Source organism: Acinonyx jubatus, chromosome A2 (genome assembly GCF_027475565.1).
Source record: "Acinonyx jubatus isolate Ajub_Pintada_27869175 chromosome A2, VMU_Ajub_asm_v1.0, whole genome shotgun sequence".
In the NCBI taxonomy this organism is placed as follows: domain Eukaryota; kingdom Metazoa; phylum Chordata; class Mammalia; order Carnivora; family Felidae; genus Acinonyx; species Acinonyx jubatus.
The window spans coordinates 153,345,352-153,366,185 of NC_069383.1; the positions used below are offsets into that span (position 1 = coordinate 153,345,352).

General features: G+C 59.7%; 1 protein-coding gene across 3 annotated transcripts in view; it reads right to left on the reverse strand.

The window, feature by feature from the left end:
- Positions 1 to 3,237: 3,237 nt before the first annotated feature.
- Positions 3,238 to 20,834, reverse strand: part of SIN3B (SIN3 transcription regulator family member B) — a 37,973-nt gene continuing 20,376 nt past the window's right edge. Inside the window, exons 9-19 of one of the 3 annotated variants that reach the window (XM_027038259.2) lie at positions 16,935 to 17,142; positions 16,022 to 16,138; positions 14,624 to 14,862; positions 13,722 to 13,905; positions 10,488 to 11,091; positions 10,151 to 10,320; positions 7,188 to 7,361; positions 6,851 to 6,943; positions 5,765 to 5,859; positions 5,332 to 5,536; positions 3,238 to 5,209 (exon numbers count right to left, since the gene is read on the reverse strand). In XM_027038259.2, the coding sequence (XP_026894060.1) occupies positions 4,979 to 5,209; positions 5,332 to 5,536; positions 5,765 to 5,859; positions 6,851 to 6,943; positions 7,188 to 7,361; positions 10,151 to 10,320; positions 10,488 to 11,091; positions 13,722 to 13,905; positions 14,624 to 14,862; positions 16,022 to 16,138; positions 16,935 to 17,142 (2,320 nt within the window). In that variant the 3' untranslated portion in view covers positions 3,238 to 4,978. Of the gene's footprint in view, positions 5,210 to 5,331; positions 5,537 to 5,764; positions 5,860 to 6,850; positions 6,944 to 7,187; positions 7,362 to 7,762; positions 7,883 to 9,417; positions 9,832 to 10,150; positions 10,321 to 10,487; positions 11,092 to 13,721; positions 13,906 to 14,623; positions 14,863 to 16,021; positions 16,139 to 16,934; positions 17,143 to 20,834 lie in introns of those variants that run through there. The other 2 variants (XR_008297208.1, XR_008297209.1) reach the window with 2 other exon arrangements.

A 20,834-nucleotide genomic window follows, 5' to 3' on the forward strand; every position in this document is an offset into this window, starting at 1 on the left:
AGAGGGGCTCAGAGGGGAGGGTAGTCCTCTCTTCTACACACAACCCCCCCCCCCCAGATGTCCCTCTAGGGAGAGGCCTCGACCATCGTGCCCTGGGGAGCTCCGCACTGGGGGTTCTTGACCTGTGTGGTCAGGGTCGGGCCACGGTGGCGGCAGGGGGGTGCGGTCTGAGAGCAGGGGGACCCTGAGGGGCGGTGGGGGTCAAGGGAGACGAAACAAACTAGGACTGGGAGAAGGAGTGCGACGTGGCCGTGTTCTGGTGTGGCGAGCCTTAATCTAGCCACACACTTGAGGTCGCAGGGACCAACCAGGAAGTGACTGAGCAGTCCTGGACAGAGTCAGTGCAGCTGAGGGTGAGATGCTGAGGTCCCTGCCCTCAGCCCGGGGTGGGGGGCGGGGGACCGAGGCCTGGAGAGTTCCCCCTGGGACAGGGTCTCAGCCAGGAGTCTCTTCCATTTCCAAGCTTTTCCCACCGGTACCAGTGACAAATTCAGCCCCATGCCTACGTCTCTTGGCAACTCATGACCCGTGTCACTCTCAGGGCGCGGGGAAACCCGGATGAGGACCCCCAGTGGCCCTGCAGGAGCAGAGCAGTGAGCCCATATGGGGGGAGGCTGGGGGCTGGCAGCTGGGCAACTCTGGGGCAGGGCCGAGCCCCCAAGGGGGGAGGTTTGACTGTGTCTGGACATTGAAGGCAGGCACACACGTGCAGGAAGTGAGTGGCCTTACGGGGGAGGCCCATCACGGGAAAAACCCGGTGCCAGCAGAAGGGGCAGACCCCCCCACCCTCCGACACAGAAGGTGCAGGGCCACCTACCACAGCGAGGCACTTTCTGGGTGGGGTTGGGGGGCGGGGCTGGGGGCAGCTGCCTTTGGGGAGAAGGATTTGGGTGCCGACTTTCCCCCTTGTGCTTTTTTGTACTGTTGGAATCTTCTCTATCCTCTGTCCCTTTCCATAAAAACATTTTTGAACAATGTTCATTTTTGAGAGTGTGCACGAGTGGGGGAGGGGCAGAGAAAGTGGGGGGACAGAGGATCTGAAGTTGGCTCAGCGCTGACAGCGGAAAAACATTTTTAAAAAGGCGGAATAGCAGCTTGAAAAAGGAAGGAAAATCTGACCCAAGCTACGCTATCATGCGGGTGGACCTCGAGGACACTGTCACTCATGCCGAGTGAGATAAGCCAGGCACGAAAGCATAAATACTGCGTGATCCCACTGATAGGAGGTCCCTCGAGTGGTCAGATTCATAGAGACAGGAAGTAGGAGGGTGAGTGCCAGGGGCTGGGGGAGGAGGACGGGGAGCCAGTGGTTAATGGGGACAGAGTTCCATTTTGGAAGACGAAGGGTCCTGGAGATGGGTGGTGGGGCTGGTGGCCCAAAGCCCCTCAGCTGGACACGTACCATGGCTAACTTTTGTGCGTATTTTAATACAATGAAAAACTGATTTAAAATGGTGGGGGGAGGGGCGCCTGGGTGGCACAGTCGGTTAAGCGTCCGACTTCAGCCAGGTCACGATCTCGTGGTCCGTGAGTTCGAGCCCCGCGTCGGGCTGTGGGCTGATGGCTCAGAGCCTGGAGCCTGTTTCCGATTCTGTGTCTCCCTCTCTCTCTGCCCCTCGCCCGTTCATGCTCTGTCTCTCTCTGTCCCCAAAATAAATAAACGTTGAAAAAAAAAATTATAAAATGGTGGGGGGAGAAAAGCAGTCAGATCCGAGTCGGCAGCTGGTCCTGGATTTCTTCAGCTTCCAGCCCCGCCTGGACCCCCAGGAGCCCCCAGAGCCTGTCCTGGCCGGGCTCACGGTGTCTAGTGGAAGCTGGAGGTCAGTGCATCTCCTGACCAGTTAAGAGATGCCTCGGGTCCTCCCAATACAATGCTTCTCGGGGTACCATCTTCGTGCAGATTGTGATTTATGCTGTGCTTTGGAGGCAGGTGGGTGCCCACCTGAAAAGCAACTTGCTTTTCAGAACAATCGGCCTCCTTCTTGGCCAGGACATCAGGGGTAGAGTGATGCTTAGACCTTGCAAAATAGCCAGTGAGACAAACACCTCATTAATGACAGAAGAGAAGAAATGTTCACGAGGCCCCACTGGGCCCCCGCCCCCCCCCCCCCCCAAGCATCACGAACGCCTGCTTCCCTCCACCACTGCTCCTTCCATGATGCTGGGGAAGGGAGGGCAGCCTACGAGCACTCCCCAGACGTGAAGGATTTAGGGAGGGGGGTGCAGGGTGGTTAGGACACAGGGCTGGCTGTTCCTTACTGTGGCATAACCAGCTGCTGTAGACACAGTGGCTTGGAATAATGGGTCCTTCCGTGGGTGAGGAGTCCGGGCACGGTGGGCTGGTTCCGTGCCCAGGGCCCCACCAGGCTGCAGGCTAGGTAGGTGTCCACAGGGTCAGGCCTGTCCACATCAGCACGGGTCGTGCCCCCTTCCCAAGGGGGCCAGCAGAAGACCCTCTCCTGTTTCTCCTTCGGGAGCCTGATCACAGCCAGAGGCCCCTCCCACTCTTGGGGCCGGGTGTCCGGCCCGGAAGCTGCCACGGCTTGCACCCCAGGACCTCCCCCCCGCCCCCCGTCAGGACGCCCCTCCCAGAGCTTCTGACCGGATGGCCGGTCTGTGGGCACAGAGGGCCCTGGATCCCCGGATTGAGGCAGGAGGAATCTGGGACAGTAACAAGCCTCGCTCACCCAACTCCCCGGGAGCCCTGGCTCTCTGGAGGGGGAGTCGTGCAGCACCAGGGGCGTTGATGTGTGTGGGGGGCACCCATGGGCAGAGGGGGCCCCTGGAAGGTACCGACGGCCACTCGGGGAGGCTGGGGACACCACCTGGGAGAGGACTGGTCAGGTGGGCAGCGCGGACTTAGCTCGGAACTGAGAGGTGAGGCCTGGCGGTGGGCACTGAGGGGGAGGGGAGGGGAAACACCCCTCGCTGGCTCGCTGGGCGGGTGGAGGAAGCTCAGCGCGAACACCACTGTCTTTAAATTAGGTTTCCCCCGCACCACGCTGAAGGCAACACCTCTCCCTTCTACTGACTACGAAAACTGAGTTGGGAACGACCGTTCCAGAAAACTCAGGGTGGGGAGACACCCCCGGGGGGGGGGGGTGCGGTGGGGATCAGGACCCTCCTGCGGAGGCGGTGTCGGGGAGGGTTCCGCACTTGGTGTTTGGGAACCACTGGAGCGCAGGTGCAGACGCCCCCTGTGGGTGTGCTGACAAGAAATGACTGAGGGCGTCTCACAGATTTAGGTCAATATTTAATATTTAACTTTAATGTGCAAATAAATAGAAAAGGAAAACTACATTCAAAACAGCTGCAAAGGAAGTACAAGCCCCAGAAGAGAAATTCTTCAAAAACAGAAGAGACGCTCCCTAGAAGCATGCAGGGTGGGGCTCGGTGGGGTCTGGCCCGCACCCCAGGCCCACGCGGAGGCACGGAAGGGGCCGCGGGCTCCCGGGGAGGGTGGCTGCCGAGAGGGTCTGGTTCAGGAATTCCGAAAGTTCCCTTCTTACAAAAAACAAGGATGTGGACAAAGTGCCTGGCACACTCGAGCAAACACGGGCTGGGAGACCCTGGGCAGACACACCGGCCTTGGACTCGCCCAGGCCCCGAGTCAGAGGCTTTGCAAACCTTGAGTTCCACAGGTAACTTCTAGAAATTTCTAGAAACACATCTCCACTTCCCAGAACGGCGGATTTGGCACAGCGCAGTTTTAGGGGGTGAGGGCTGCCGCCGGGCAGAAACGAGGCCGCGAGGAGACGGTTCCGGGCCCCCGTTGGTTGATCCCGCTCTGACGGTGCCGGGAGCCCGGCCAGGGCTCCTCACGGTGCAAGGATTTTAAAGAGCTGGTCCCCAGCCCGAACCGCTCGGCATTCGCGGCACAGAAGGCCTTGGACGCCCCTGCAGGACGGCTGCCTCAGCCCCTCGCGCCCACACCCTCTCCCGGAGGTGGCCGCAAGTAGGGCGGCAGCGTTAAGGGCACAACTGCAGAACTCCACGGGGGGGGGGCTCTACTGCCCAAGAAACGGTGGGACGCGGCTGACTGCAGAAGTTACGACCACTAAGAGAGCTTATGAATAAATACGTGTGTGCATATATATATTTCTAGAAGGGCCATCCTAGGTACGGGACCGCACCCCAGGTGTGGGGCCACGTGAGCCCGGTGGGAGTTGCAGGCTGAGCCCCTCCCCTCAAGAGCCCGCAGTGTGGCCACCAGGGCAACACAGGGTCTGGAGTCTCATTTTTTCCAGAGTGGGTTCTTCCAGACAGTTCTGGTGCCGCCTGCCCACTCCGCATCTTGACGTCAAAGCAGGATCTCAACGGTTTGGCTGAAAGGGTTCTTCCTGGTCTCAGAGTGACCAAGGACCCCAAGCCTCAGCCGGGCCGAGCCCGTGCCCAAACTATCAGATGCAGGCATGGCCCAGCTTAGGAAGTTTCCAGAAGTTCTCAGAACCATTCAGGAAGGACATGCTTTTCAAGCAGGTCCGCCCAGGCCCAACTCCTTCGATGCTGGGGTCTCCTGAACGCCGACTCCCTCCCCCCACCCCACACGCCCGGCACGGTTCATCGCTGACTCTCCCAGACGCCGTAGGGACAAAGGACCGGAGGTGCCCCCCCCCGCCTGGGGATTTGGCACGTGTGATGGAAGGCGGTCCAGCAGGTGCATCAGCGCAATCACTTGCTCCCTGGCCGGCGTGTCGATCTTCCCCCTTCCAGCCGGGACTGAGCCCCCAGAGTTCGGGTGCAGGAAGGGTTCGGGTTTGGCACAGAACGGGCCCAAAGGAAGCAGGGGAGCCAGAGGGACGGCAGCTCGGGGCCACGAGCTGGCACAACCCCGCCCTTCTCCGGAGCTCGTGGCCTGTAGCAGCAAGGCTGAGGGACGCTCGGCCCCCTCAGGTCGTTCATCAGAGTGCCCCCGAGGGACACCCGGGCCGAGGGAGCGGCCGCGCCAAGCCGCGGGTCACGGCGCCCACGCAGCGAGTCAGGGGGAGGCGGGGCGGCGGCTGTACTGCACTCGGTAGCGGGTCACGGGCAGGCCGTGCACGTGCGCCGTCTCACACAGCGTCTTGCAGGGCACCATGTCCTCGTCCTCCTCGCCCATCAGCCAGTCCTGCACCAGGCCGGCCGCCTCCACCGTCACGTTGTCCTCCAGCCAGCGGCCGTGCCACTCCTCGAAGTGCTGGTGGTGCCGCAGCAGAACCAGGGGCTGCACCTGCGCAAGGGGGCGGGGAGGGCGGTCAGCCGCGGGCCGGGTCTTAGGGGCCCCGGCACCCCCCGGACGGCCGCGGGCCGCGCCCCAGGTTCCCCGGCCGTGGGCGGGGGCGGAGCGGGCACCTGCTTGGCCCGGCAGAGGGTCCCGCGGCGGTACATGTAGTCCTCGGAGTTGACGATGAACGTCATCTTGTGGGTGCTGAGCTTGAAGCGGCAGTCCACGTTGCAGGCGCTCTCCACCCCGACCAGCCGCCTCCAGGAGGTCTTGGCCTCGCCGCGCAGGGCGCGCGCCTGCTCGCACTGCCACCTGCGGAACTTCTTGAGGTTCCTGGAGGAGAGAGGAGGACGCGCAGGCTGGGAGCCCCTCACGACCCGCAGGCATCGGGAGACGCCGACCTCCCCGGAGTCGGAGAGAGGCAAACTGAAGCGACGAAAGCCACCCCCCGAACCCTTCCGTGCGGTGAAAAGTAAAAGCCGGTCGGGCCCTGGTGCCGACGGCGGCGGGAGGGGCGGCCCAGGGCCCACGGGAGGGAACCGCGTCCGGAGGGCCTCTCACCTCTGCAGGAACACGGGCTTCAGGAGGAAGCCCTCGGTGGGTGAGCTGGACGCCCCCTCGGTCCCCACGTACTGCTCCACGTACCGAGCCAGGTGCTGCGGGGAGAGGGAGGCAAGCCCGTGTCACTGGAGGCACAGACCTCTGTCACCGGACACCCGGAGCTCCGGGACGCTCAGGGACTTCGTTCCCACCCCACAAAGCTTTAGGAGGATGGCAGCTCCCGGGGAGCCTGACGCGTGACGGAAAGCGCCAGACGGCAGCTGTGGATAAGGCACTCGTGTAGAGCCAGGAGTTAGACGCTCGTGGCGTCTCGTGCTTACGTGGGTAAATCCCTGCCGGGTAATATCCCTGCTGTATCCGTCATGTGGCAAGCTTACATGGGTAACGGGGCCCTCACGCAGAGGACAGAGGGTCTGGGGAGCAGGAACGACATCAAGACACGAGCAGCAGGGCAAGGGGGTGAGCAGGGGCCACAGGTCGGGGGTGGGCACGGCCCGCAGTGTCCAAGTGACCCTTTATCTGCTCCCACCCTGTGAGAGCCAGAGGCTCCTCCGGACTCAGGCCTTCTGGAGGCAACTTCTGGAAGGGGCCGGGTGTGCAGCCCCCCACCCTGCAGGGAGGCCTGAAGCGTGCAGGGCGGGGTGCTGTGAGGATGCTTCCCGCCCCCGCCGGCCGTGGTGCTGGTGGAGGCGGCACCACGTGCAGCTCAGAGTGTGGGCCCGGGGATCTCTCCTGGGGTCGGGGACCGGGATCCAGCTCTCTGGATCCCTCGTGCTTGGGAGTGAAGGGTCACACGCCACGGTGTCTGAGTGAGCATGTGGGCCGCGGGCCCAAGGTGGACCTGCCACGGTATTTGCAGCAGGCGGAAGAGCCAGGAGCAGGGTTTCGGAGGACTGGCTCCCGACGGCACGTGTGCTGACCAGCCCCTCTGAGGCTTCCAAGGACAGCGTTCAGGCCGCATGGTGGGGCTTCTCTGGGTGGGCCTTCCGCAGCCTGTGCTCGGCCAGCGTGTGCACAGGGCTCCCAGGGCGGGGGCAGGGGCCCGCGGCGTGTACAAGGCGCAGAGCACGGGGCCACGGCTCTTACCTGGACCTCCACGGGGTCCTCCGTCTGGGCCTCCTCGGTGTCCAGAAGCTCGATGGTCATGACCACCTGCCCTGTGCGCTGCAGGAACATGACCTGGGGAAGAAGGAGGGTGAACAGCCCGACGCCACGCAAGAGCCCAGAACGAGGCCCGCGAGGTCATCGGTGACGGCCTTCCCCAGCCTCCAGGGGCCGAACAGGAGAAGCGTGTGGGATCAGGCAGGCGGGCGGCCGAGTGAGGGCCCAGGCCCAGCCCGGCTCTCGGGCCGCAGCGACGCGGCCCATCCTCCCCCGCTGCGGGTGCCCCCCTCGCGGCCCCGGCCTCGCGTGAGCCCCTCACCTTGAAGCAGTTCTCGTCAGCCATGCACCGTTCGGCCTTCCACTGGTAGCTGGTCTCCCTGGAGGCACGGACACAGCGGGAGGACAGGTTCCCCCCCGCGGCGCCCCGCTTCTTCTCGTTCAGGTAGAGCTCCACCACCTTCAGACAGACGTCGTCACTCACGAGGTGGTGCAGCTGGCAGGGAGGGAGAGCCAGTGGGTGCCCGGCGCGCGTGCCCCCAGGAGCGGGGAGGGGTGCGGCTGGAACCCCAGCCCCCGCCTCACCCGGAGAGGACGCCGGCAAAGCGCATGAGGTTGGGTGTGAAGGCCAGGGGCAGCCCGGCCCAGACCCACGAGCCCTGCCGGGGCACGAGAAACACACAGAAAAAAAACACAGAAGAAAAGGTGCCACAGTGGCAAGTCACGTCTCCCTGAGCGTTCTGCTATAAACACAATTAGTTCTTTCAACCGCTATAAACACACTTGCAACCTTGAGGTTTAGGAGAAGGTGGGTAAGGGACGCGGCCGGGCGGCAGGTCGGACCGCGCAGGTGAGCCGGGGCCTCAGGGCACCAGCTGCGGTCCGGACAGGCTGCTACAGGCTCAGGGTTCGGGAGTCTTCCCCACGTGCTGCTTTGTTGAATAAAGACACCGTGTGGACGCACGGAAGTCTCACACGATGCCTGTCACGTGACAAGTTCCCAGTGAACGTTGGCTGCTGGTAAAGAAAATGGAGAGGAGTTCCACAGGAGACGTTTGTGGAAAGGATAATTAAACAAACAAACATTAATCAGAGTATCTGGTTTGGTCCAACCTCTAGGTGCTAAAGTCAAGGCTACTGTCCCCAGAGCTGTGGCCGGCCGGGGGCAGGCGGGACGCTCAGCCTGGGGATGCGCACCCAGCCCTGTAACATCCCTGGCATCCCTGTCGCCCGGAGCCATGCACAGGCCCTGGGTGCTTGCTTCCTCTACACGCGTCTACAGAGGTCGCGACCAGAGAGAGAGAGAGACAGGAAAGGACAAAGACCCAGCCCGGCACACAGAGGGAATCGGGGAGGTGGCCAAAACCAAAAGGGTTAGTTAGGGTCTCAGAGCACAGGTGTCTGCGGTGATGCGTCCCAGCAACCACCTAGAAGACACAAAGCCCCCCGCTCATCAGTGGGGGAAAAGGTGGGCTCCACAGAGAACGGCCAAACGGCACAGACAGAGCCCTCAAGCCAGGACGTCTGCACGGCCACAGAGGGACGCAAAGGTCCCACCCCACAAACCTTCAGGGAAATGCAACATAAGCCACAACAGTCACCACCGTCTGGCCCGTGAGGGTGGAGAGGCCACCGATCCTGAGCCCCAGGAAGGACTCAGTGCACCCCGGGAAGCCTGCCTGCGCCCCACCCCGGGCCGGGGGGAGTGGTGGAAATGAACAGACGGCAACTTCGAGGGTCTAAACAGGGGCTCATTCCCACCGTCCTTCCCAGGCAGAGGCGGAAGGGAGCTCAGGCATCTCGGCCGAGGAATCTCACAGAATCACACTGGCGAGGTGTGGCCAGATGCACACAGACACAAAGCTCAAAACCAGGGGCATGGGTGCCTGTAGGTGGGGTGGGGGGGGGGGGCGCTGAAAGGAGGCAGCGCTGGGGCTGTTGGTGACCACCCACTGAGCCGCATGCGTGGGATCTGGGCACGCTTCTGTGTGTGTTCTACTTTGGCGGGAAAGGAAATGCCGTTTCTAGCAACTGTATCTGGGCAGGAGACTTGGGACGCTACTTTCCTCGGCTTCTCTGCGGCTTTACAGCAAACAGCCTTACTCGATAAATGGCAAACAAAGTCAGGATGAACGACAACTGTTCTGGTGTAACTGAGCAGGACTAGCGTCCCAAGACCACATCTGACTCACCTGGGGTATTGCTGTGTATATTATTAGCATGACTGTTCTCTCTTGGTGACACTCAACTCTGGGTGACTTTTGCTCTTATAAGCGATGCTAATACATGTCCCCGATATTCTCCCTCCAGAAGTGGGCTACAATTCTTTTTTTAAATTAACTGATTTTTTTAGAGTTTATTTATTTTGAGAGAGAGGATGAGTGAGCAGGAGAGGGGCAGAGAGAGGGGGAGAGAGAGAATCCCAGGCAGGTTCAAACCCACAAACCATGAGATCATGACCTGACCTGATACCAAGGGTGGGACACTTAACTGGCTGCCCCCGCCCCTGCCGGTGTCCCTGGCCTGTGGTTCTTTATGTGTTGCCAAATTACCTTTAAGAAAGGTCTGCCGGGCGCCCGGGGGGCTCAGTCGGTTGAGTGTCCAACTTCAGCTCAGGTCATGATCTCACGGTCCGTGAGTTTGAGCCCCGCGTCGGGCTCTGCGCTGACAGCTCGGAGCCCGGAGCCTGCTTCGGATTCTGTCTCCCTCTCTCTCTGTCCCTCCCCCCTCACGCTCTGTCTCTCTCTCTCAAAAATAAACAAACAAAAGAAAAAGATCTGTCACCGAGGAGTCAAACGAATCCTTGTACACCCGTGTTCACAGCACTGTTCACAATCGCCAAAAGGTGGCAACGAGCAAAGTGGCCACCCCCAGATGCGTGGACGGACGAGTATGGTCCATCCACACGACGGGAGGCAGCCACACGAGGGAGCGAAGCAATGACACACATCGCAACGTGGCTGAACCTGGAAAACACCATACGGAGTTTGAGAGAAGCCAGACACAAAAGGCCACAGCGTGGGATTCCATTTACGCGAAACGCCCAGAGCAGGCAGATCCGCAGGGACAGAAGGCAGACTGGCGGTGGCCAGGGACCGGGGGAGGGGCACGCGGTGGCCGCACGACACGGTGAGCGCGCTGAATGCCACTGAACTGCCTTTTGCGTTCTGTGAATTCCACTCCGCTGAAGCCACAAAGGAGAGGTGGTGCTGCCCTGGGCCGACCGCGCAGACTCTCCGGGAGGGGCTGCACCGTCCCCGTCGCCGCCTGCCCGCGCCCGCTCACCTGCCTGGCGATGCTCTGCACCAGCTTGTCCATGGTGAAGCCCACGTAGGCGTGGATGGTGAACATCTCGCGCAGGGTGTCCTCGTACTGCGTGGGGTCGATGCTGCCCTCCAGCAGGCTCCGCACCATGTCCAGGAAGGCGGGGTAGTACTCCTCCAGCTCCACCTCGCCTGGGGGCGCGGGGGCCGCGGTCACCGGGGGCCAGACACGCGTGGGGCCCTCGCCTCCCCAACGCCGGCCCGAGGTGCCGGGACGCGTCCGACTGGCCGCCTGGCGCCCCCCGCCCTGTTGGCGACCGCCGGCACCCGCGGGCCGCCCCGGGGACCCCGGAGCTTACTTGGCTGCTTCAGCCGCAGCTCCATGGCGGGGTCGTTGCCCTTCTCCCGGCGGCCCTCACACAGCGCCTTCTCCCTCTCCTTCTCCGTCCGATACTCCAGCAGCTGCTTCTGCGCCTGGCGGTAGATCTTGAGCAGCCGGGAGCACAGGGTCTGGTGCAGGCGCAGGAAGAAGTACCAGTTGTTGTTGGCGAAGAAGAGGCTGTACACGTCGTCCAGGGGCTTGTGCCGCTGCGGCGCCTGCTCGGGGGCGGGCGCCTCGCCCGCGGCCCCCTTCTCCTCCGGGGGACTGCTCTGCGGCCCGGGCGCCGGCTTCTTCCGGTCCCCAGGCTCCGCGCTCTGGCCCTGGGGGCTGGCCCGGCCCTCGTCGGCGGAGTCCTCGGACGCCCCCAGGTCCAGCTGCTGGGAGAAGAAGAGGCTGGGCACGAACTGGTGCACCAGCTGGTGGATGGTGCCCTGGTCCTCCTTCTGGATGGCCGGCTGCCGCTTCACGTAGTAGCTGATGAGGGCGGCGGCGTCCTCGAGGATCTGCCTGTCCTCGTACACGAAGATGAGGTGCGGCTCGCTGGAGGGGGCGCTACGGCCCTCCGAGTGCTGCTCCTGGTGCTGGGGCACAAGGGGGCCATCAGGCAGGAAGTGACCAGCTGGGCTGTCTGAGATGGGGCACCCGGGGCCACGGGGCTCTAATGGCATCACGCTCTGGTCTGGGTGCAGCCCACACCTCCTGCCTGCCCCGTCCCGTTCAGCAGCCCTCTCCAACCACTGTCCTCTCTGGGTCCAGAGTGACTTGACCTGTAAGAGTGCGGTCAGTCCTATCACATCACTCTGGGCCTTGCTGCACTGCTCATGACAGGACCCCCATCCCTGGCACGTGGTCCTATGGCACCCCCCCCCCCCAGCCTCTTTCGTTGCCTCAGGGGTGCTGAGCTCCTGCTGTGCGCAGGACCTTTGAACGTGCCCCTCTGCTCTTTTGCCCTGGAAAACCAAAGCCCTGGGCTCACTCCTTCCCTCAGTCTTTATCCAGCTAACGACTTTTCTTCCTGCAAACCTGAAGACGGTCACACTTTGTCCAGACTGCCTCGAGCTGCCTGCTGATGTCAGCCCCCAACAACGCGCTCTCCTGGGCAGCACCCAGCCCCAGCCCCAAGGCTGATGAACCCAGGCTCTCAGAAAAAGTGAGCCTGGGCGTGGCTTGAGTGGCTCAGTCAGTTAAGCATCCGACTCCAGCTCAGGTCATGATTGCGTGATTCATGGGTTCGAGCCCCACACTGGGATCTGTGCCGAGAGCTCAGAGCCTGGAACCTGCTTCGGATTCTGTGTCTCCCTCTCTCTCTCTGCCCCTCCCCCACAGGCGCACACGCCCACTCTCTCTCTCAAAAATAAATAAAGATGTTAAAAAATAAAAAAAATTAAAAAAAAAAGAAAAAGTGAGCACGGATCGTCACCTCTGGGTGAGCAGTCCAGCGTGTAGCACTGAAGGGGCTCCCTGAACCACCACAGAGCAAGTGACCAACAGAAAACGGGTAGGGCCAGGACCGTGGCTTTCTGGGGTGGGCGCCCCATGTGTCCACCAGAGGTCAGGCTCCCTTAGTGACACTAAGGAGAGCTTAGTGTCTCTCCGTGCTGGCGGGAGTCCTGGGAGCTGGCACACGGGTGGTGCGGACACTCAGCCCGTCTCCCGGCTCTGATGTGACCTCCTTCCTCCTGCTGCTTTTGGAGTCCCTCTCGCATCTGTGCCCCAGATGCCCTGGAAAATCTTTTTAACTCCTTTTCTCAGCACAAGCTCCACGTGTGGAATACAGAACTGGTCTCTACTAAGCCACAATGCAGCGAGGGGCCGACCTCCCTACACACGAAGGGCCTGCGGCATGCGGAGCCTGCCAGGCTGGTGGGCCAACCTCGGGTCCCACACAGAGCGCTGGGCTCCTTTTCCCTCAGCCCCCAGGGAAAGAGCGAAGGAACTCTGTGGTGACTGAGGTTCGTCTCACATGTCACCTCGTCAATTCTCATTCTGATGATGAACCGTGGACCCTGCTGGGGCGGGGGGCGGGGGGGGGGGGCGGTGTTCTCAGGCCTTAAGGACCCACTCAAGGATCAGAGCAAAGAGACCAGATGACCTGCAGGTGGGCCCTACAGGGCCAAGGGTGGCCCAGGGGAGGCAGGCAGGACAGAAGGGGCTTCGATCACAGGCTCTCGCCAAGTCACTCACTCCCTGCACGGGGTTTTTTGATGCCTAAATCCTCAAAGCCTGGAGCTCAGCCCTGCCTCAGTTCTGTGGTGCAGGCCCCATGAGCCTGAATGTACCAAAGCTGGCAAAAAGGCACAGGGCAGCGGCTAGAGGCGGAGGCCTAGGGCCTGGACTCCTGTGGCTGGCTTTGGCAAGTGGCCACCTCTCGTGCCTCAGTTTCCTCACTGCTAAGACCAGGAAGATAATGGTACTGCATCATAAAGTCTGTACGAGTTCGATAGAACGTTCCTTCTTAGGGTCTACCTGTGCCTGGCACACAGCTGGCAGCAAAGGAAAGCCACTGTTATCATTTGCCTGAAGGAAGGTCGAGCAAGGCCCAGTGGGTAAGGAAGGAGGGGAGGGGAGGGGGGGAGGGGAGGGAAGGGAAGGAGGGGAGGGGAGGGAAGGAGGGGAGGGGAGGGGAGGGGGGGAGGGGAGGGAAGGAGGGGAGGGGAGGGGAGGGGGGAGGGGGAGGGGAGGGGGGAGGGGAGCGGAGGGAAGGAGGGGAGCGGAGGGAAGGAGGGGAGCGGAGGGAAGGAGGGGAGGGGAGGGAGGGGAGGGGGGAGCGGAGGGAAGGAGGGGAGGGGAGGGAGGGGAGGGGGGAGGGGAGGGGAGGAGGGGAGGGAAGGGAAGGAGGGGAGGGAAGGGAAGGAGGGGAGCGGAGGGAAGGAGGGGAGCGGAGGGAAGGAGGGGAGGGGAGGGAGGGAGGGGAGGGGGGAGGGGAGGGGAGGGGGGAGGGGAGGGGAGGGGGGGAGGGGAGGGAAGGCGGGGAGGGGAGGGAAGGAGGGGAGGGGAGAGCCCTTTGCCAGCAACGGCAGAACCGCTACAATCCTCCCCCTGGACTAGCTCTAGGCTGAGTGCCACGGAAGCATCCATTCCAGCCCTACAAAGCCAGGGTGACGCTGGGGAAACAGAGGCACCGAGACCCAGCCACCTGCCTGAGACCGGGAGGGCCGGGAGCGGAGGGCCAGGACCACTTGCTGGCTCAGACCTGGGCAGAGGGCCTCACCTCATCGTAGACACTCTCGATCTCATTGAGCAAGCTCTTGGAGCGGAGGGCCTTGGTGTCGTTCTGTTTGAAGTTCACGGCCTGATGGTCCAGGGACTTGAGATATGCCTTCTCGTACTGCTCCCGCCAGATCTTGTTGAAGCCCTGCTGGGCCTCCCGCCACTCCTCCTCCTTGGCCTTCAGCCTGCAGGGTCAGAGGAGCTCAGCATGGGGACAACCAGGGGCACCCACAGATCCAGCCGGGTGCGTTCCTAACTCGGGACAGCCAGCCCCTGGCCTGGGCAGTGGGTTCTGTGCTGAAGAAAAGAGGAAGGTGGGGAGCATGGGCTCTGTGGAAGCAACGTGGCTGCTTTTATGGTTTTCGAAATATCGCTGCCCTAGCACCTCCTCCCTGTCCTGGCCCATGGCCCTGACCACACTCTGGGTAGTTGCTAGGTTAACTGCTGGGCTCTCTTGGTTGACTTCAAGCCCCAAGAGAAGGGGCTCTGTCAGCCTCGCTCAGCTCTGCAACCCCAGGGCTGAGCACAGCATCTGGCCAAGGGCAGCCATTTAATTAATACCTCTTCACCAGGTCAGAAAGTTTTCCAAAATGTACTACTATGTAAAAGACAAGCCCTGCCATAGGACAATCCTATTTGTGCTTTAAAATAGCTCCTTTTCTCGTTTTGATGATTATGTGCATGGTGGAAAGTTCTAGAAGGACACAATTATTCCCAGTTGTGCTTTTCTCTCAAGAGTAGAACGGGGAAATGAAGAAAAGGCTGGAAACCACAGTAAGCCAGCCTGGGGGGGGGGCCAGCCCGCCCCCCCTTCCCCCCCCAATCACACCGGGGACAAAGAGCACTAATGGGCTCCAGGGAACCTGCTTGTAGCAGGCAGGACAGCCAGAATCGGGAGGGCACCTTTTCAGGACGACAGGGACAGCAGTGACAGGGTTCTTCTTGAGGCTCTCGATGATCTCTGGAGCCTTGTCGCCATAAATACGGTGGATGGCACGGCGCTGGATCACCTCCGACGTGCCCCCCAGACAGTCATCCAGCCGGAACTTCTCCTGGTCCTCAGGCGCCATCCGGGAAAGCTTCTTCTGCACACTTTCCAACACACGGATCGTGGCCAGGTTGGTCTCCAGGACGACATCTAACTATGGAAAGGAAGGCAGGGGTGGGCTGTTGAGGGTGTGGGGGGCAGCGCAGCAGGGCCCCAGGGACAGGCGTGGGTCAGCAGAAGCGATGCTTGGACAGAACTAATAAACCTCCACGTCTCTGAGGGAGGATGACGAAAACCAGGAAGCGGCAGCGCTGATGCAGCTCCAGGGGCCCGGAGCACGCACAGCGGGTCACGTGGCTGGGGCGCGACCCCGGCAATGGGGAGAGCCAGGTGCTCACGGAACAGGACTCGTGGGCCTCTCACCACCGCGTGAACATCCCGCGGCTAGAACATGGGTGGACCCATGAGAAGAGGGAAGCAGTTCCCAGGCTGACCCCCTTCAGGGCCATCACAGGCAATAAAAAGGAAGGACTCACTGCGTACGCAGCCCCCCGCATGACTCTCCAGGGCACGTGCTGACGGGGAGCCAGTCCCCAAAGGTCACACCCTGGGTGATTCCCCTTAGGAAAAAGTGCCAGAGCTGGAAGACAGGTCAGTGGTTGCCAGAGGTCAAGCACAGGGTGGGGGAAGGAGGCGGGTAGGGCCATAAAGAGCAGCGCGACAGATCGCAGTGGTGGGGGGGCAGCGGAGTATCTCAGCGGTGGCAGGAAATACGGGAAGCTCCACGGGGGAGACCCCCACCCGGAGCTAAACACACGTGCCCACATACGCGTGTGCACACACACAAATACAGGTTCAACGGTGGGGACGGGAATGAGGCCTCCGGGTGTGCCAGTGTCAACCTCCTGGCTGTGACACTGTGCCAGAGATTTTATAAGCGGCGACCACTGGGAGGAGGGTACCCGGATCGCTTGCTGCACGTAAATACACAACGATCTCAACAAGCATTTCAATGAAAAAAATTAGAGTTAATTAATTAAATTCAAATAAGCATGTATTTAAAATGAAAAGGAACGGTACCATTTCCTCCTAACTGGCGGGAAGGCCGACGGGGCAGAAAAAGGACACTTTCAGGTGCTGCCCCCTGCTGGAAAGCGCTGGAATCCCTGCTACTCAGAAGGAGGGTGGGGAGGATCACGCCTCCCACGGTGGAGAGGGAAGACAGACTAAAGCGGAGCTGGGGAGGAAGGCGCCACCCCGCGCCTCCCTGACCCCGGCCAGGACCCAGGGCCCCTGGGTGCCAGCACACACACCTCGAAACGCTCGTCCTCACAGCGGTGCAGCTGCTCCTCGTAGGGGGTCTTCTTGGAACTGACGAAAGTGGAGTCCTCTGACCAGGAGGGGAAGGAGACCCAGGTGTCATTCAGCACCTGCACCGAGAGGAAACGCTGTGTGCCCAGTGCGGCAGGCCTCGGCGGCCAGGACGGTTTACTACGTCGTCCAGGGTAAAAGATAATGGAGACGAGAAATGGAATCCTGATTTCACAGGAAACCACTTTATCATACAAATGGCAACACTAATTTGAAAGTGATTTTAAGAGAAAACGTGACTTTGGTCAAGTAAACAAATCGTACTATTGCAGGGGTTGGCAAATGTTCTCTGTAAAGGGCCAGATACGAAACATTTTAGGTTCGGCAGGCCACCCCGTCTGTCAGGACTACTCAACTCTGCCTCTGTCCTGCTAATGGCAGTCACAGGCGCTATGTAAATGAACGGGCAGGCCTATGTGCCAACAAAACTTTATTTACAAACACAGGCATGGGCCTGTGGATTTTAGTTTACTGACTCCTGGGCTACATATCCTGAAATCCAGCAAGCACTCTTGAATTATGGAAACAGAGGAACACTCTTGTCTACTAACCCTGAAAAAGTACTCAATGGTCAAGCTAAATGGAACATACCAAGCACAGCGAACCTGGGACAGAGCAGGCTGACGGCAGGAAAGAAACGTTAAGTCTAAACGACAGAAGAACACGCCAAAGCCTACGCCAGCATCGTCTGTTCCACGGTGTGCCAAAACCACCAGCAGGAGAAGAAACCATCCTCTCAGTGCAGGCATTATGTCTGGCCACACCCCAGCACCATCCATCATTCGGTATTTAGGGGGTCAACACTCAGTTCTTTTCTGTAAAGCATGGGGGCGATGGCTGTTACTGTGGCACTACCTCCTTGCAGATGGCCGTCCTCCCACTGCACTTGGGCTGCTGGTAGGTTTTGGGGAGCGCTCGGTAGCTGGATCCAATGCGTTTGCAAGACGCGTAGTCAATTTCCCGGCTGATTCCATCCCCGGATCTGTCGCTCATGGGCGGGGCGAATGACAGCTCCTTTACCCCCAGGAAGGACTTGAACTGTGCAAAGAGTTCTGGAAATTTCCTTCAGAAAGAAAGACAAAGAGTAAGTTGGATTCTGGGGCGGGGGGGGGGGGAGGCAGTGCTTTCTGAGAGGGACCTGGAGATTTCAGAATGGCTTCATGTAGACACCTGCTAAAGGTGGTCAGAGAGGAGTGGCGAAAGGCGGAACCAAGCACCAGATGTGTGCAATGCCCTCAAGTGGTGAGTAAATCTCCCTCCCACCCCTTTGTCACCAGCCAGGTCCCGCCACTAACAGGAGAGCCTTGAAACATGCCAGAATAGACAACTTAGACTGGCAGAAGCTGGGGTTAGTGATGTTCTTTAAATTGTATTTATTTGAAAGAGAGCGAGAGAGAGAGAGCACGCCCGCACGTGCACGGGGGAGGGGGCAGAGAGGGAGAGAATCTCCACACTGAGTGCGGAGCCCCTCATGGGGCTCAATCTCACAAACCATGAGATCGTGACCTGAGCCAAAATCCAGAGTCGGATGCTTATCCCACTGAGCCACCCAGGCGCCTCAGTGATGGTCTTTAACCGGAAGAGGTTGGGCATCAGGTCCGGGGTCGGTGAACTATTGTCAAGCTGTCCGTGCCCGTCCTTGCAAATAAAGTTTTATGGGTACATCGTTGTGTCCATTGCTTAGTATGGTCTGTGGCTGCTTTTGCACAATGCCAGAGTTCCGTAGTGCCACCCCTGGCCGCAGACAGATAAAAGTCTGCCAACCCCTGCTCCAGAGCCTTCCTCCCTGAGGGAGAAGCCTCCCCTAGGGCGATCCCTCCCAGGAAAGGATCCCTCCGCAGACCAGTTTACAGGAGTTGTAACGTAATGGCTGTGCAATGGGAAGATCTGAACACAACTGGCCCCCAACGTCACCTGGATCTGTGATTAAATGAGTATGAAATCCTACCAAAAGGATAGTTACTTTCACAGGTGGCATGGTGACCTGCCTTCCGGCAGCTTCCTTCCTTCGTGACCCATGCCCTCCTCTCCCGAGACGGCCATCCACTGTGCCTCAGCTGTAAGGACCCCATGCCAACTCAGCTCACAAGGAAAACACACAAGCGAATGGAAGCACAGGGATGGAAAACATCCGCAAAACCAGTGCAGAGGTCACCAGAGGCCGCAGTCGGCATAAGCAGAAACTACGAACGCTCGGAAGGGGAAACGGTCACTCCGGCACACCCCACTCCGGTCCCGACTAAGGCTGTGCCATCACCGGGTGGCAGATCTCTGGGCCCCCGAGCATGGCTGCCTGTGGGTGTGCAAACCCACACCGAGGCTCACAACGCAAGAGAGGCCTTGTCGAGGTGAACGCTCGCCCAGCCGGGCCTCACATCAAGGCGAGCAATCAGAGAGGCCTGCTGCCCCCACACCGCTCTCAGCACGCGGACGTGGGAACAGCGGACCCCGACCCAACGCTGCCCACCTGCTCAGTACCTCAAATTCTGAGTTCCTTCACTCTTCTCCCTTAATCCTGACGACAACTGCAGGAAGTAGGTTTGGCCATTTGGCGAACAAAGAAACTCTCGCTCCGCTGGTAGGAAGCAGAGTCCCACTTCGGACTGGGGGCTGGTGACGTGCCCAGCTGGGCAGGCCAAGGCCACGTGCGGCATTCCCCGCCCCACACAGGCCTCCAGGGGCCCCTCGCTCGTCACGGCACTTCGTCTTTCCAACAACAGCGCCCACTGCCCGGCCAGGAACCAGGCTCAGAGCACTGGATTCTGAGCTCACAGACACATTTCCGTGGGAGTGAGCAGGCAGTCCAAGTCCATATAAAAAGCCAGGCACAGTATGGCCGAAGTGGTGTAAGTAACCACACCACCCTGCTCTGGGCCGTTTTTCAAAGTGTTACCACAGCTTTACCAGCCTGGGAAAGTTAACCCAAGCGAACGGGTCACCCTGACGTGGGTACCCTCTCTCAGAATCACCAAGGAAGCACCTCCTGACGACCCTAACTTGACCTTTGGGTATCCCAACCTACGGAGCCATGATGTCAGCACCGATTACAGAAAGAAACTGGAGACCAATGTCTGTTACAGACCCTGCTGAGAAAACCACACTACATACAAATAAGGGAACATTATGCAGTCGCTAAAAATGATCACGTACGCTCACGTCTGACACTGACCGCTGACACTGCCCAAGAAATACTGAATTTAAAAAAAAAAAAAAGGGTGCTGCAGCCCAGCCTGACAGTATGATGCTACTTATGGGAAACAACGGCCACGCTCATAACCAGAGGGCAGAGGATGAATGAAGGGCCAGCTGCCAGGCTGGTCCACCCCAGACCCATCAGTCACCATGGCAAAGCTCTCTCTGAGGAGCTGGTCTCTGGGGAAAGTGAGAGGTAGTCATTCTGGGCCTCAGCTTCTCCATCTTTAAAATATACAGAAACACATCTAATGTGTCCGTGAGTCCATATGATGCTTAAAAAGAAAAAAAAGAATTGGTCCCTAACTGGTCCCGATGAGACAAGAATGTGACTCATCACCCTGACACCACAATAAAGGGAGAAACCAAGCATCTACCCTGGGTCGCCAAAAGGTGGGAAATACTGTTGAGATTTTCTCTTTTGCAACCCCCAGTGAACACATAAGTAAATGAATGAACCATAAAAAGAACTCGGACACCGCCTCCGGATAGACAGAGGGACGTGGGGGATGGGACTGTGAAGGTGCAGGTGGCAAAACCCACCCAAGGTGTGGGGGCACCAACACCGCAACAGTAAGGACAAACGGGGGAGGGACTCGCAGGACGAATCAGGAGACCAAACCCAGACAAAGGGGCAAGACTGAGCCGTGTGCTTGGTGGTTCCTGTGCCATCCATAGCGTAGGGAGGTGCTCACTCCCCAGTGATGCTTTTGAAGGGGCAGAGAGCATGATGGGATGGCACACGGAGGGGCTCCTGGGGGCCGGCCCAGGCCCACTTGTATCCTGGGTGGTGGGCACAAGGGGCTTTGGCTAAAAATGATTCATGACTCATGGAGTCATCCGTCACGTGCTTTCCTGGATCTGTGCTTTAAGTTTATACACTTTTTTAAAAATTAAAAACATTTTTTCGGGGCGCCTGGGTGGCTCAGTTGGTTAAGCGTCCGACTTCAGCTCAGGTCATGATCTCTTGGTCGTGAGTTCCAGCCCTGCATCGGGCTCTGTGCTGACAGCTCAGAGCCTGGAGCCTGCTTGGGATCCTGTGTCTCTCTCTCTCTCTCTGCCCCTCCCTTTTTTTAAATTTTTTTTTTTTTCAACGTTTATTTATTTTTGGGACAGAGAGAGACAGAGCATGAACGGGGGAGGGGCAGAGAGAGAGGGAGACACAGAATCGGAAACAGGCTCCAGGCTCTGAGCCATCAGCCCAGAGCCTGACGCGGGGCTCGAACTCACGGACCGCGAGATCGTGACCTGGCTGAAGTTGGACGCTTAACCGACTGCGCCACCCAGGCGCCCCTGCCCCTCCCTTGCTCATGCTCTGTCTCTGTCTCAAAAAAAATTAAAAAAAAATTAGAAACACTTTTTAAATTCACAGTAAAGGGCTCAGGAGGCACCTGTCCCTGGGGACATCTTTAGCGCTAAGTAAGATACCGTGGGTCATGTATAATGTGTGCTCGCCATGCTCCAGACACGACTTCGAAGGTCTTACGCGTCCAGCCCACTTGGAGCGCTCCAAGACTGTGCGGGACCTCTATAAATGGAGAGCAGGTTCAGACTGGCTGGGAC